General features: G+C 34.8%; 4 protein-coding genes across 4 annotated transcripts; 1 reads left to right on the forward strand and 3 right to left on the reverse strand.

Moving 5' to 3' along the window:
- Nucleotides 1–417: 417 nt before the first annotated feature.
- Nucleotides 418–5,064, forward strand: TVAGG3_0560880 (guanylate cyclase protein; the record flags this gene model as incomplete). Its single annotated transcript, XM_001579965.1, has 1 exon — nucleotides 418–5,064. One exon carries the CDS (start codon nucleotides 418–420, stop codon nucleotides 5,062–5,064), a length of 4,647 nt encoding a protein of 1,548 aa, XP_001580015.1.
- A 518-nt stretch (nucleotides 5,065–5,582) lies between these two features.
- TVAGG3_0560890 (uncharacterized protein) lies at nucleotides 5,583–6,446 on the reverse strand (the record flags this gene model as incomplete). Its single annotated transcript, XM_001579964.1, has 1 exon — nucleotides 5,583–6,446. The coding sequence occupies one exon, from the start codon at nucleotides 6,444–6,446 to the stop codon at nucleotides 5,583–5,585; it is 864 nt and encodes a 287-aa protein (XP_001580014.1).
- Nucleotides 6,447–7,954: 1,508 nt separating this feature from the next.
- TVAGG3_0560900 (Chain R 40s Ribosomal Protein S17-b) lies at nucleotides 7,955–8,477 on the reverse strand (the record flags this gene model as incomplete). The annotated part of the gene is made up of 1 exon (XM_001579963.2): nucleotides 7,987–8,376. One exon carries the CDS (start codon nucleotides 8,374–8,376, stop codon nucleotides 7,987–7,989), a length of 390 nt encoding a protein of 129 aa, XP_001580013.1.
- Nucleotides 8,478–9,001: 524 nt separating this feature from the next.
- TVAGG3_0560910 (Piezo-type mechanosensitive ion channel component family) lies at nucleotides 9,002–15,442 on the reverse strand (the record flags this gene model as incomplete). Its single annotated transcript, XM_001579962.1, has 1 exon — nucleotides 9,002–15,442. The coding sequence occupies one exon, from the start codon at nucleotides 15,440–15,442 to the stop codon at nucleotides 9,002–9,004; it is 6,441 nt and encodes a 2,146-aa protein (XP_001580012.1).
- Between the last annotated feature and the right edge of the window lie 192 nt (nucleotides 15,443–15,634).

Genomic DNA, 15,634 nt, shown 5'->3' on the forward strand with positions numbered 1-15,634 from the left:
TTTATTATTCAATTTCGAATTTCAGATGAAATTCCTATTTTCAAAATTAATTCAAAAAAATATGTTTTTACTCATTATCAATTATCTTCTTAAAATATATAACAAGCAATTTTCCTTTCAAAAATCAATTCAATCTTCTCTCAATATTTGTATTTTCTATTTCTGTAAATTAATATTAGCTGCAATCTATTCTTTCATTTCGTTTTATCTCAAGTTTCCTTTCAAAAAATATTGAGGCCTATTTTTTGAATTTGAGATGTTATTTCGGTTTCAATGTGATATTCATTGTTTAATACATATTTTCAATCTTGCATTGTCTCTTGCTATATATCAAATCAGATGATAAAAGCTACTTTTAAATACCATTCAAATAATTGTGTTATCACATAAACCTCTTAAAAACTGTTCATTTTTAACATGGAAGAAGCCCAGACGACGACCTCGATGGTATCATCTGAGATCGCTACATCTAGTCTCAGCCGTTATGAAGGTTTAATTGATGTTCCCCTTTCTGATAAGATCATTGATTCCCTTACAGCATTGTTTAACTATTTTGATATTTATGCTCCTAAGATGGAATTTGTATACGCTATCGTTACATTCTTTAGATTCTTCCAACTGCTTGGTGGCGCTTTCATGGCAGCTAATCTTGATTCATTTGAACCGGGCACACTTACTTTTAACGCAATGAGTATTATCACAGTACTTTTCCATGTAGTCCCAGTACAGTACAGACGTGGCAATGGTCACATCGTATTACTTGTAGTTAACGGATTATTATTAATTTTTGGTATCTATTTGATATTACCAGCATTCTTATACAAAAAGACATCCAAGGTTCCAAGCGCATCCACTAAAATACTTAGCATCTTCATGGCGATTGGTCCATATTTACTTGTTCCTATCAGTGCTCAGTATGCCGGACAAATGTTATCTGGAAATATTTCCGGTACATTAGAAATTAATGCTATCAACATTTGCTCTGAAATAATTTCACTTATATGCATCTCCTTATGGATGTGGATTATCATCAAAGCGTACTCCATTGCTTTGGTCTTCAGACAATTATCATTTGCCTCTATTGAAGGTACACCACAGACAAAGCTCCTTATTACCACGACAGTTGTTACTTTTGCATCTGCATTAACTACAAACTTAACAACTTATCCTTCTTCTGCGATGATGATCATCTCTATGCTTTGCTATATTTATTGCTGCACAACTTGCTTCAATTGCGGCTCATTCATCAAGAAAATGCACACTGTTATGGTTCTTGGTGGCTCAATTTTGGGTTTCTTCCTTTGCGGTGCAAACCTTTATACTATTTTTGCACATGCACCATGGAATGAAATCTTCTTCCCCATAGTTATTATTGCAGGTGTAATTATTTTCTTCGCCGTTTCATTTTACATCAAGAGAAGACAGACAAGAGAACTTAGACTCCTTGATGAGATTGATGATACGCAAGATATTTCAATCCTTAAGAGAGCTTCTCATTTCAAACAGATTCTTTCAACAGGTTTCATATTTGCTCATCCAATTTGTGTTAGTTTTAAGATCTTCAAGATGGCTGCATCAAAGTGGAGTGATGATCTCGATGTTTGGTCACTTTATGCTAAATTTTTTGCAATTTATCCAGAACAAGTTACTGCTTTAGCATTTGTTGCACAGAATGTATCAACCATGAAAGCTAAAGATAGGACACTTCAGTCAATTATCTTAAGTAGCACAGGATACATCATCAAAACAAGAGAAACAAAGTTTACTCAGCAATTAAAAGGAAAGATCTCTAAACTTGCTAAGATGTTCAACAAGACAAAAGCAGGACTGAGAAATATTTGGGACTTGACATTGCAAGGCAACATTAATGAAATGAATGTCGCAATCAAGAGAACACAAGAGTCTGTCAACGAATGTGAAGTTGAAATGGCTCATCTTCTCATGCAATATCCAAATAACAGATATGTTGCTCGCCAATACACATTATTCCTTAACGAAATCAAGGGCGATCCACTTCAAGCCAAAGCATCTTTTGAGAACTTAACTAAGCTCCAAAGAGGTGTTTCTGTTTCAGAAGATACAATCCATGATTTAGGCATCATGGCATTCCCGAACATTCCAGAAGTTTGCTCTGATATTGAAGGCCAATCAAAGACAGTTGTTGATGGCAAATCAATGGGAATTGATGATGTAATTATGGATGACAACTTAAACCTTGAAGCCATTCAATCTATTTCTAAGCAGATTGATAACCATGTAATTCCATCAATCTCTTACATCTACACAACAACTATTGTATGCTTCATCTGCCTTATCTTGATTCCTCTGATTACAATGGCAGTTGCATACAGATTCTATGCAAGAGAAGTTGAGAAGCCAGTCAAATTCATGGAAGGTATCGCTCACACAAGAAATATCATTGCTATGCTTACAGCATACATTGGTAGATTCTTATTCCAGAAGTTAGATGATCCAAAGAATCCAGGTTCTCCAATCGAAGGACCTCTTAACCTCATCAAAAATTTAGACCTTTCAGCGACAGGTGGATCATCAGATACAACAGAAGTTCTTGAATATATTGCTTCCACAGTTGCTGATGCTAATACACAGATGTCAAGTGTCAGATCATATATGCCAGGCAATTCATATATTGAGAAAGTTAGAGAGTTATTGTTTACCAATTCAGTTAACTTTTCTTTCTATCTGAATAACACATATGCTGATTCAACAATGACATCTGTTGTTGAAATATCATATATGGTTTCAAATCATGTTGGAAAACTTACAGATCTTGATGAAATCACACCGAAAATCGCTTGCGGCCCAGACTCATTAACATCAAGGAACAACAACCAGTTATCATTGTTAGCAATGAATGATGCCTTATTGACAATGATCGAATTCTTAAAGCATATCAACACCCAATATCAATTGTATTTCACAATTGTTATTATTGTAATGATATGCATCAACGTCATTGTTTATCCAATAGTTTACTTTATCCAAGTTAGTAAACTAAGAAAGAACAGACAAGAAATATTGTTCATCTTAACAACACTTCTAAAGACAGTAATCTCATCAATTTCCGCATCATTTAATAAACTCAAAGACGGAAATGATAGATCATCTACAACTGATTCATCTGATGGCGAGACAAACAGACAAGAAGACAGCATTATCAAATTATTCTCATCTATTTCTGATGGTTCTGCTAAAGCATCTGCAGAAATTTCCAACTTATTCTGCTTCTTATTCTTAATGGCCCTTGGATGTGTTGGCTATTATGTCTCAATGGATGCTTTCAGAACATCAATGACAAATCTTGTTTATAACTCCCATCACATCAATTACTTGTTTGGTTCTGCTACATATCTTTATTCAGTTATGGCAAGCTTATTCAAGATTTCATTAGCCATGTATGATGACGTTTTCAAGACATCAATCATATCTCTATCAGATGAAGTAACGAATGTTGGTGAAAGAATTCCAATGCTTGTTTCTTATTTCCAAATGATTAGACTTGGAGGTAGTGATATCAGAGAAGTTCCATTCCCAGAAATGAAGATCTACATTGATCAAGCTTCTGCGGCTTTGATTTGCAGTGATCCTCTTACTCCTCCTCAAACATTAATGCAAAGCACACATTGCCTCTCAGCAGCTCAACAGCTTTATGTCGCAACAACATTGATGCATAAGTACTATGGACTTATGTTATTAGACCAACCAATGTATCCAGATCCATCAGAGATTTCAATGCAACAGTTATGGCAAATTGGTCCTGTTGAATTGTACACAACATTCTTCTATCCAGCAGGTAACCAAATTGTTGGAATCATTGTTGGTGGTCTTGATGATAGAGAGAAAACACAGATCATTTGGACAGCAATTCTTATCATTGCTTCGTTTATCTTTTCTTTAATTATTATACTTTCAGCAAAGAAGGAAGATACACTACTTAAATTCACATTAAGACTCTTCTTAAGATGTCCTCCAATGACAGTTCTTAATAACAGCAGAATAACTAGATTGTTATCCGGCAATTATAATTCAATGGTTGATGAATCAGCAGATAAAGGGCTTTGGTTCACAAATGAAGTTGTTAATAAATTGAATGATGTTGTTATTGTTTGCCAGGAAGAAACAGGAAAAATCATTACAGTTAACGCTGCTTTTGAAGAATTATTCGGTATTAAACAAGCTGAAATCGAAAATACACCTGCTAAAGAATTCTTTGTTCCATCAAGATTCACTTGCAGTGAAAACCTTGAAAAGATCTTCACAACAACACTTAACATGATCTACAAGAAATCGGAGACAGAGAAAGTTTACCTTGAATTCTCTTCAACTTCAGTTAGTGGAAGAAAGATCTTTTCTGGTAGAGATCAGACACAAAATGTTATGCATGAAAAACTTATTGCTGATGAAAAGAAGAAATCAGATTCAATGCTTGCATCAATTCTTCCACCAATGTTAGTTCCACGTGTTCAAGCAGGTGAGAAGAATATTTCATTTTCAGTTCAATCAGCAACTGTTTTGTTCTTAGATGTTGTTGAATTCACACCATGGTGTGGTTCTCATGATGCTCAATATGTTATGAGGATGCTGAACATCATGTTCAAAGAATTCGATGCTATTACTAATGCACATAAGACAATGACGAAGATCAAATGCATTGGTGACTGTTATATGGCTGCATGTGGTATCTTTGATGAAGTTAATCAACCAGCAGTTCATGCAAAGGAAGTTGTTGATTTCGGAACATTAGTTATCAAGAAATTATTAGAGATCGACGAAAATGAAAATGAAAACTTGAGAATTAGAGTTGGTATTAATACAGGTGGCCCAATTGTTGCAGGTGTTATCGGAACAGAGAAACCAACATTTGAAATTCTTGGCCCAGCAATTAACATTGCTCACGAAATGGAGAACAAAGGTGTTCCAATGAAAGTTCACATAAGCAGACCTGTTTATGAGTTGATCTACGGCCAGCAATTCGATATCAAGGAACGCGGCGAAATAGATGTTAAGGGTGGCAAGATGTTTACATATCTTGTTGAACCATAATTTATATTTTTGTTTGTATTAAATTTTTATTTTCTATTCATTAACGAACTCCTATATTAGATTTTTATCTCCTTGAGGATAAATATCTCTTTTCAATAAGCCACATATATAATTCAAGGGACTTTCGTCTCTTGTAACAAAGCATCTGGGGTGAAATGACTAATATTTTATTTCAGTCTGAAGATAAATTACATAAACATTATATAAATGATCATTAGAAAGATTTGTTAAAAAAATCAATAACTGCTTATTCAACAAATGTTTATTCAAGGAAAATGTAATGGAATATAGAATCACTATTATCAAATCTATAAAAATCAGATAAATCGTTATCATCAGCAACAGGGTCATTGACTGGTGGAACATAGTTATCATCAGCATCAGGGTCATTGACTGGTGGAACATAGTTACAAGCATTAATAAAAGCTTCTTCTTGTGAAAATCGCTTGAATGCGCTTTCAATAAGATTGAAATCAATGTTTCTAAATTTGATTCTCAAAGAAAGATATCCCAAACATTCATTTAACAAAGCTTTTACTTAACTCAATAATTGGGATTGAGAGTAAATAAGCTGATCTAACAAGAAGATTAGAATAACCTCTTCTTAATTCCGTAAGCTTCTTATTTTTCTCATCATCTTCTTCACTTTCGAACATGAAAATTAATTGAAGTTTTTGCAAAGCTTCTTCAAGAGTGAATATTCCTTGGAGAATGGAATTGGAAATAAGCATTGCTCCTAAGAGTTGATCACCATGACTTTCGAATGCAGAGCCTTCTTCATCATCGAAATAATAAGAAACTTTCTCTTTGAAATAAGGGATCAATGATTCTGGAATCTTCTTGAGCATCAAAATAGAATTCATAAACAATATCTGATTAGAAGGATCTTCTAATGTAATAATGTCTTCTGTAACTTTTTGTATTTTCTCGAATTGTTCTTCAAAATCAAATAACGATGATCGAATAGCGGCATAAACAAACTGTGGAGTTTCATCCGTTGATAAAATATCTGAACATTCTGATCCAAAGAATTCATCATACAAACTAAACATTTCATCGATGAAATTCTCTTGTTGAACAAAAGGAACTAAAATGAAAAGTAATCTAAGCTTAGAATTATAATGCCTTTGTTCTTCAAATGATGAAGAATATCCGGATTCGTTTTCTACAAACAATGTTGGTTCAACTTCTGGAATATTTTCTTCTTCTACTACTTTTTTAGGAATTGAATGAGCAATTGAAATCAAATGACTAACGAATTCAATAAGACTTTCTTGAGGAAACTCTTGATCTTTAGATAACTCATAAAGATAATTTGTTATCTTGTATTCCAATGTAGTATCCATTGTTTCTTGGCAATATCGATAAATTTGGACAAACATATCATAATTAATATAAAATTGTTGATATTTTGATGCAGAAATACAGATAAAATTGACGCAAGCCAATAATTTATTGACTCTTGATCAGGTGGTGACAAAAGATATTCGAAATAAGCCTGAATTTCATCTCTGTTGTACAAAAAGTGGTAATTTCCAGCAATTATTATCTGATTTATAAGAATCACACTATCATTACTTTTATATCGAAGGATATTAGAAATAATTTCTTTGATGCCTTTATATTTATCTTCATTTTCTTCAGCTATTTTGGATAATCCGGAGATCAAAAACAGACTTTCTTCAGGAAATTCTTCAATTAATTTTTCATTTGCCAAAAAACAGAAAATTGATTCGAAATCATAGAAAGAAAGGTTTTGGAATATTTCAAGAACATAATTTCTGTTGCTTGAGTATGATCCATCATAAAATTCGAAAACTTTATTTTCTTCTGACAAAGAACGAATATCATCCTGCGAAAGTGTGCATAAACTTATAAATTCTATAAGTAATTCTTTATCAAATAATGAAATGTTGTTTTCGTTGACAATGAAAATAATTTCCTTCAAAATTGAATCAATTTCGTCAAGAGCACCTTCCAAATAAAGTGCGTTTATAACATATTCCATTAAATTCCCTTGTGATGCAACAGCAGCTAAATATTCTTCAGAACATCTGTTTTCTTGGACGCATTGATTGATTGCAGTGAATAATCTGATCATTGCAAAACAAAGGTTTGGAGTTGAACTGTTTACAAAAATCTTAATAAAACGTTTGATGATTTCTTTAATTCGGGTGCAACATACAATTGTATTAATACTATCAATAAAGTAATTGATGTAGGATAACTGAATATCACCAGATAAATTGATAATACCATCTAATAAAATCTTGTATAATCGATTAAAATAATTAGAAAAACCTAAACCAATAATTTGGATTAAATATAGTATTCGGTATGATTCGTTTTCAAAGTTATTGACAAATTGATTTAAATATTCAAAGAATTGATCATGAAATTCATATTTATACCAAGCAATGTGAGCTAACTTGATATACTCTTGAACGTTTGGCTTGTTATTGATGTCAGGTGTCTCAATAAAGATTGATTGTGTGTAATTAACAATATTATCTACAATTTCTTTTAACTCTGGTTCATTATTGAAGCGATTCTCAATAAAGTCTGCAATATGTCTTACCAGTGATACCTCCCATGCAGGGCTGTTCTCGAAGCTATAAATTAATAAAAAATAAAGATTTTGACGATTGCTGCGTATTTCATCAAGGGCATTATAATTTTTCTCTTCAGCTTGAGGATCCTGTTGAATAAGTTGGTCAAGTTGTGTTGATTCGGCATATAGATCATCATACCGTTTACCAAGTGCATTTTTATATTGTACAAGTTCTGAATCCAAAAGGTGAAATGAGACAAAAAGTGACAAAATTTTGAAATTGAATATTTGGGAAAAATTTTTGAAAAAAATTGTAGTATGAAAAAAGAAGGTAAAATTAGAAGTGTATGAATGCGGTAATTAAAAAAATTTTATTGTTGGCGTTGGCCGGCACGGCGTGTGAAAACCTCGACACCTTCCATTTCGTCAAGACCGATGGCAGCAAGCATTTCCTTTGTTTCTGGATCAACGAGGATCTTTGGAACGTTAAGCTTGGAGGTTGTTGGCATCCAGTTATCGCGCTTCTCACGCTCCTGTTCCTGAAGCTTGAATGAAATGCCACGAACTGGTCCGCGTTCAAGGCGGCGCATGAGATGTGTTACGTAGCCGGCGATTTTGTTGCGCATGCGCTTTGATGGAATATCAGCGACAGCATCGCAAACGCGCTTGTTGTCCTGGAAATCGAAGGAAAGTTGGCCATAGAAACGCTCGATAACGAGGCGTGCGGCTCTCTTTGTGGTCTTTGTACGAATACGACCCATGTTAAAAGGAAGAACAAACCGTTTTTATCGTCGCGCCATGGACCGAATTTTCAAAGCACTATCGATGATAAGTGTTTGTTAAATTCATGATCAAATGCTCTTTTTAAATAATATAAGAAATCCCGATTTACTGCACTTTTTAATATCTTGAATTTAAAATATATCAGTTTTAATCATTTAACATATTTGTATCAATATGATTTTACTTCATTAATCAATCTATTCCTCAAGAAAGCCCAGATGGTCATGGATATAATTTTGAAATTTCTTTTCCATGCATTACACTAGTATTGATTTTGTGTTTTAAATCCATACATAAATTCCATATTAGTGTCCATATAACTTGCCTCTATTTATATATCAAACTATATTCTATTTCAATAGAGTTTTAACTAATCATAAGAAGCTGATATTAGCGATATATCATAAATATTATCAAAAGTACATCATTATGATGCTATAACAATGGAGTATTTGAATAAATCTAAAGAATTCTTTCTGAAAAAAACTGATTTTAATTATGATAGTGATAATAATAATAATTTTTTTACTTTATTAAATGATTTCGATAACAAAGTGTTTTTGTAAATACATACAAAAGATAAAAGTTAATTATATAAAAAAATTATTTGGTAGATGGTTCTTCAGATTCTGGTTCATTTGTTAAAGTTATGCAAGCTTCCTTCGACCTCATGACATCCAGGAACATCTCCATCATCATGTATTCTCTATCGATAGCTCCAACTGATCTAAATGCTTCGATGGCAATGATGTATTGATACAAGTTTTCTGGTTTTCTCATTCTTTCGAGCCACAATTCATCATATCCTCCAAGAGTTCTTTCTCTTAGGACTTCACCGAATGTGAATATGATCAAGATGTAGATACCGATGATGCCACCACCCATTGATACCAATGTTCCAACTGTGCCGTCAGATTCGACTTCATCCGACCAAATAATGATCTTCAAAAATGTTGCATCTTTTAATTCAGAAATGTTTGGATTAACTGTTGCCAACTGTACAACGTTTGCTGTTGTATCGAACTGGAAACCACAAGAGTAGTTTGTTGAAGAACTTGATGCTGCTCCTTCTCTTGGATTGAAGTAAACAACAGGTACATTCGTAAGGTTCGTGTATGAAGAAATATTCTTCCATGCTTCGAGGTAATCACTTGATTGAGAAATAGTAATTGGATCCATGTTCAACTGGTAGGAAATGACATTTGACTTAGCAGTTGTTGCTGGATACTGGAATGTTGTTGTCAGTTTAACGTATGGTCTCTTGTTCAAGTTGGAGTTTGTCAGGAAACTCTTGATTGAAGCATCAGTTGCAACAGCCGTACTTTGTGATGACAACGGGAATAAAGCTATAATCAGATCATCCCGAGAATAAGTCTTCAGAACACTCAAATCAGCGAATCCCGAATTAGCCAAATCATTGTGTTCTGAGGATGTCAAGTTCTGGAATTGGGCGTATGATCTGTAAATAGCTCCTACAGCTGTGAAACCGATTTCTAACTCGGAAGAAAGGATTGGATTGTTCATGTAAGCGCCAGATCCACCAACCATGAAGAACAAAGGTCCGAAAAGAAGTAAAATGATCAAGAACAAGAAGCAACCACCGATACAAAGATTTCTTTCCAGTCGTTTTTGTTCAGGTCGATGATTGTAAACCATTTGATTTTCAAGCAATGTCTTGATATCTTCTTGTATGAAGAAATGAGCGAATTCTACTCTTGTGTCCTTTGACATCCACATCAAAAGCGAGTGGATTTCGAAAACGAATGGACAGATTCTCATGAAGTTGTTCATGCAAAGAATCTTTCGCCAGTTGTTTTCTATGTCTGGGAACGAGAAGTTTGCTATGATTTTACCAAGATAAGTATCATGGTAAACTATCAAAATGGAGATGTATTTGAGGAACAAATAGAACTGAAGGGAAGAAGCCTTTGGTTTGTAGCAAACCCAGAAATCAAAGATCAATACACATATCAATTGTATCGTGTTGAAAATGTACAAAGACAAGAAGTTATTTGATATTCTCAAAAGGAAGAAAACGAAGATGAAAATTGCACTGAAAATCAAAGAGAAAACGAAGAAGATTGAGATACCAGTTGATGTCTTATCACTTGATGTATCAGTTGTCCAGCTAGAAATGTTAAAGATCATTACTAAGAATGCAATTGCGTCAATGATCATTACAATGAAGTATTCATTTGACGTAGGAATTCTTATGTTATTCGCATTCGCAACGATCTGTTGCCAAATACTTGGCATCTTCTTCTGGCTGAGGCCCAAAACTTTGTCTGGATTATCGAAGTTGTAGAAGTATTTGTCTGGATATCCTTCTAATTTGTTATCTCCGCCAAAGATCTTGTTGTTGTAATGGCTTGGAGCGAAGACACAAGCATTCCTGAGGTTATCGACAACATACCATGTTCCAACTAAGAACATAAGGATTTCAATTGTTGAAGAATCAGCGGAATTGAAGCCAAACAAACTTGGATAAGAAACACGAGATTGTGCAGCTGAAACGGAGTTCAAGTACTTATCCATTTGATCGGAAATCAAATCAACTGTGCAGACAGCTCTAAGAAGTAACATAATGATCAACGCGATGTAGAAGATTCTGTAGACTAAAGGTGTCGCGTAAATGTTTGTTCCAATGAAAAGAGCAAAGATGTAAATGGTGAAGAGGAATGAAAGAAGATATGGCTTGACATAAGTGTAGATAACAGACATGAGTACTAAGCAAGGAAGAGACAATTTACGGATTGTGTAGCCGAAGTATCTTAACAACAATTCTCTGTATTGTTCACGCTTTATCTCAGGGAACTGCAAGATTTCTCCAATACCACCAAGTTGCATGTAAAATGATGGTGGCAGTTTCTTCAAGAAGTTTTGTTCGATCGGAGTCAATTGGTAAGTTCCTCCTGCTGTTAAAGCTGCAGCAATTCTTCTGAGGATGGCATTGACGGAGTTGAATGTGAGGACATTGACACCAGCCTCGCAAGAGAGATTGACTGTCTTTGCATAGAAAATAATGATGTGAGAACAAAGTGGCCAAACAATATTTTCCATGAAAATGTCCCAGAAACCGAGGATACGATCTTTGACTGTCTTTGGAGGTTCTTCTTCCTCTTCCTCTTCTTCAGGGATATATTCTTTACCTTCTGCAGCTGCTTTAGCTTTCTTTTCTTCAAGTATTCTTTGCTTTTCTTCAGCTTCTTTCTTCTTTCTCTCTTCTTCTTCTGCCTGCTTTCTTATTGCTTCTTCTTCATCCTTCTGTTTCTGTTCTTCTGTTCTTGTATCAACCTTTTCTGGTTTCTTCTGCTGTTGCTGTGGCATCAAGAATGAAGCAGATCTGTTCAATCCTGCTGATGATTGGTCAGCAATTCTGAAGATTTGTTCAATCTTTGCGTGTTGAATTGAATCAACAACTTCTTGGTTAAGTCTTGAGATGACTTTGAGTTGTCTGACTCTGATGAATCTGTATGCCAATCTTTGGATTGAATCCTTTCTGCATTCCTGGAACATTGGTGTTTCCATGATGTGAATAACCAATGATTCCAATGCGAAAAGAATGATCCAGAGATATTCAGTACTTGACTTGCCTCTGAATGGTAATCCAAAGGCTTCTTGGACGTAATGTGCATATCCGTTTGTTGAGAAATATGGAATACGACTCAAGAGTCTACCTGCAATAACCAAGAACAGACCCCAAAGATGGATAGAAATTGTCTTGTGGTTATCGAAATCGTGTAACAATGTCATGTAGAACAAAATAGAGATCAATATTGTGAAGAACAAACCATCGAATGTTGGAATGAAAATGGAGATTGCGATGGCAACTGCTTCAATGATCTCAAAGATATTAGAAACAATGAATTTGATGACACCCTTCAAGAATTCTGGTAAATCATTGAATCCGGCATCATAGTTCATTGCCAATTCTCTGAATTGCAAATAGAATGTTAACATGAAAGCGGTGACCATGTTAGTTAACAAAGCTTCTGTTTCGATATTTCTTAATGATAGGAAATCGCCCCAATCGTTATCCAAAGCATCGCTAATGAAATAGAACCTGGAAGGAGGACCAAGCCAGATAACATATTGGAACAAGAAGCAGAAGTTGAAGAGAACGGAAATCCAAACAGCACCTCTTTGTAGAACTTTCGGTTTGAACTGGACAATGATCAAAACTAACAATGAGAAGAACCCGAAAACTGTTGGATTATAAAGTGTTGAAATGCACAATGAAATGTTAACGAAAACAGGTAACCAGTTATGTAACATCATGTAGAAAGCTCTGTACAATCTCATACCCAATGAACCGTCGAATTTCGGATCAGTTTGTTCAGGATGTTCTGCAATCATATTGACAATGATTACGAGAATGAACAACAACTGCCATGTCATTGAGTAGTTTCTATCTCCTTGTCCTTTATCGCCATCAACGAAGTACAAACCGATATATTCACACCATTTACGTGTGCTTGTATATGGTGTTTGGTCTTTATCAGTTAACTTAGGGAATATATCAAGGAACACTTCAATAACGATGTAGACAGTGTTTGTATAGAGCAATGCGCCGACCATTTTATTGAAGAATCTGGCCATTTTAGAACCGAGAAGGAAGAGAATGGAAATGACGCATTTGATGATTGTTGGATAATCATTTGAAATAGAGAAGAAGAACATCAATAGCCATGAGATATAGAAGAACAATGATCTCAATGCTGCTTTGAATTCTTCTCTTATACCTTGTATCCAAATATTTGGTCTCTTTTGAAGTGGATTCGTGTTCATGTATGTCAATGAAATACAGAACATTGTTACAGCAAGAAGAGCTGCTTCTAATCCAGGTGTTTGTGGTGTTCTCAAGTCAATCAAATCTTGCATTGTGAACTTCTTGTTGAAAGTGATTGACATGAGATAATTCCTTGTCCACTCGAATTCGGAGAACATCAACATTGTTAAGTGCAAAGAAACAGAGATACCTGAAACAACAATGGCAATCTTTGTTAACAGGACTTTATTAAGAACTTTGGAGTAGAAAATAAAGATACCTGTTATGACATAAATGACAGAGAAAATGTTTGGTCCGTAAACATACAAATATGCCAAATGTAAAATTGCCAATGCCCAGAAAATGAACATAACAACTGTTGATGGATAAATGACTTTCACTTTACCCATGTGTGTAATTAATACACAAAGGAAGACCATGACAATGTATGGCCATAGGTAGGTGGGTAAATCTGCCTCGCCACTAGCACGCTTCAAGCCCGTCTTTTCTAAGTAATCGAGAACGGTAGAATTGAAGTAGTCTGTCGGCATTGTCTCGAATACTGTGGCTGTAATGATAATGAGACCGGTAAGGAAAAGAATAAAGTAGAAAATAGGACGGTGGAATAAACCAAGAACGTTGGTGATTAAAATGATGACGCAAATGGCGTTGAAACAGTATTGATTCTCTTGATAACCGAATGTAATACCTAAAACAACGACGGCACCTACGGAAAGGTTCTTAAAGATGAAAACAATGACGTCTGTTACGATCTTGGCGATTTTAATGATGAATTTGACAACTGGTCCTTTTTCTTTCTTCTTCTTTGGACGATCGATGATATCTCTGAGTTCCATGCCTTCTTCTTGTTCTCCTTCTGCTTCTTTTGGTGGTTTAAAGTGGACAACACGGCCAATTTGTGCCAAAATTGAGGTAAGTAAGAAACCAAGAAGTACGAACATGAATTCCTTGTTCTTGTTTTCGGAATCTGTATTCTCCTCGTAGAAATGGTAGAAGCCAATCGGTTGTAAGATTCTTGAGAATAATCTTGGATGATTTGTCTTTGCCTTTTCAGCTGAGTAGAATAAGTTGAGGCATGTGACGTAAATGGCACTGAAAAGAATGTTGTGGATGACTGAAAGTAACCTGAAGAAGAATTTTCGAGAGGCATTCAACGAGAAGAAGCAAGCAAGGTAGACAATGAGCTCCCAGACACCTGCTATGTAGCATGAGAAGAACACGGAGTAGACTAAAACTGCTACAAATGAGAAAACTAACAAGATGTCTGATAATGTCACGAGAGACTGAGGAATCGTAGGCTTTGAGCGCTTGAATACGAAGCAGAGCTGTACTGAAAACCAAATCTGAATGACATTGACAGCTAAGCTGAGAGGAGCGTACTTCTGGAAATAACTTGAGCTATGGATCTTTGCGCTGCTCGTCTTTCCAATAATCGGATACAACTGGCCAAGAGGGGATGTTGTATAGAAGATGAAAAGTGAGAAAATGATCGCATAGACATAAATTACGATAAGAATGTACTGGTGCACAAATGGACGACCAAAAATACCCATTGTAATGGAAATGTAAAGGATATATACCAACAACGGAAGGAAGCAATAGCTAACTTCGACAATTTCCATGAACATTTGAACTGCACCCATAACGGCGAGGCAGAATGTCCAGATGAAATCGGAAGCAAAAATCCATGCCATAGAAGAGTATATTTTGGCTCTACGCTCAAGCATGATCTCTGGCTTTGTTTTGAATAAGAGAACAGCAGAGAGAATTTCCAAAATAATTGCAATAACACTGATACCGATGGTAAGCTTAGCGTTTGAGGCAACATAGTTATTAAAATCTAAGCCCATGATTTTGATAATATTAGTATCTTCTTCTTCTCTCATTCCAATTGATGAGGCAAGGCCGAGAAGTATAATATTATAAACTAATTCGATAGATAATATAATTTTGTGACCTGTAATGGATTTTTTTGTCAAGTTAGTAATGGCAACATTTGCAACTAAGATAATAATGTTAATCATGCCCATTACGCCTTCGGTTGTCATCGAATTGATGACGTAGCATATAGGAAGAATAAATTCCAGCAAAACAATGCATGGAATTGGATATGATTTTTGCCTTTTCTTGCGAACTGGTTCCTGATAAACTTTCTTTCTAGGAGCAGCCTCTGGATTGCCATCATCCGGGCCGGTGACTGTGGTGCTACTTGGCTCACTAGAAACTTCATATTCATCAGAGGAATCAGAACTCATTTTTTAGAAATAAATTTCTTTTTGGAAGTAATAAAAATGAACAATTATGCACAATACATGTTGATGCATATTTTTTATCTATAATGAAATTTTATTTAATATTAATATTAATATTAATATGTTTACGCCAATATTGGCAAGATTTTAAAGTATGATAGCATGTGAATAAAACTATCAGCTTGAATATCAAGA

This window comes from Trichomonas vaginalis, chromosome II (genome assembly GCF_026262505.1).
Source record: "Trichomonas vaginalis G3 chromosome II, whole genome shotgun sequence".
NCBI classification, from domain to species: domain Eukaryota; phylum Parabasalia; order Trichomonadida; family Trichomonadidae; genus Trichomonas; species Trichomonas vaginalis.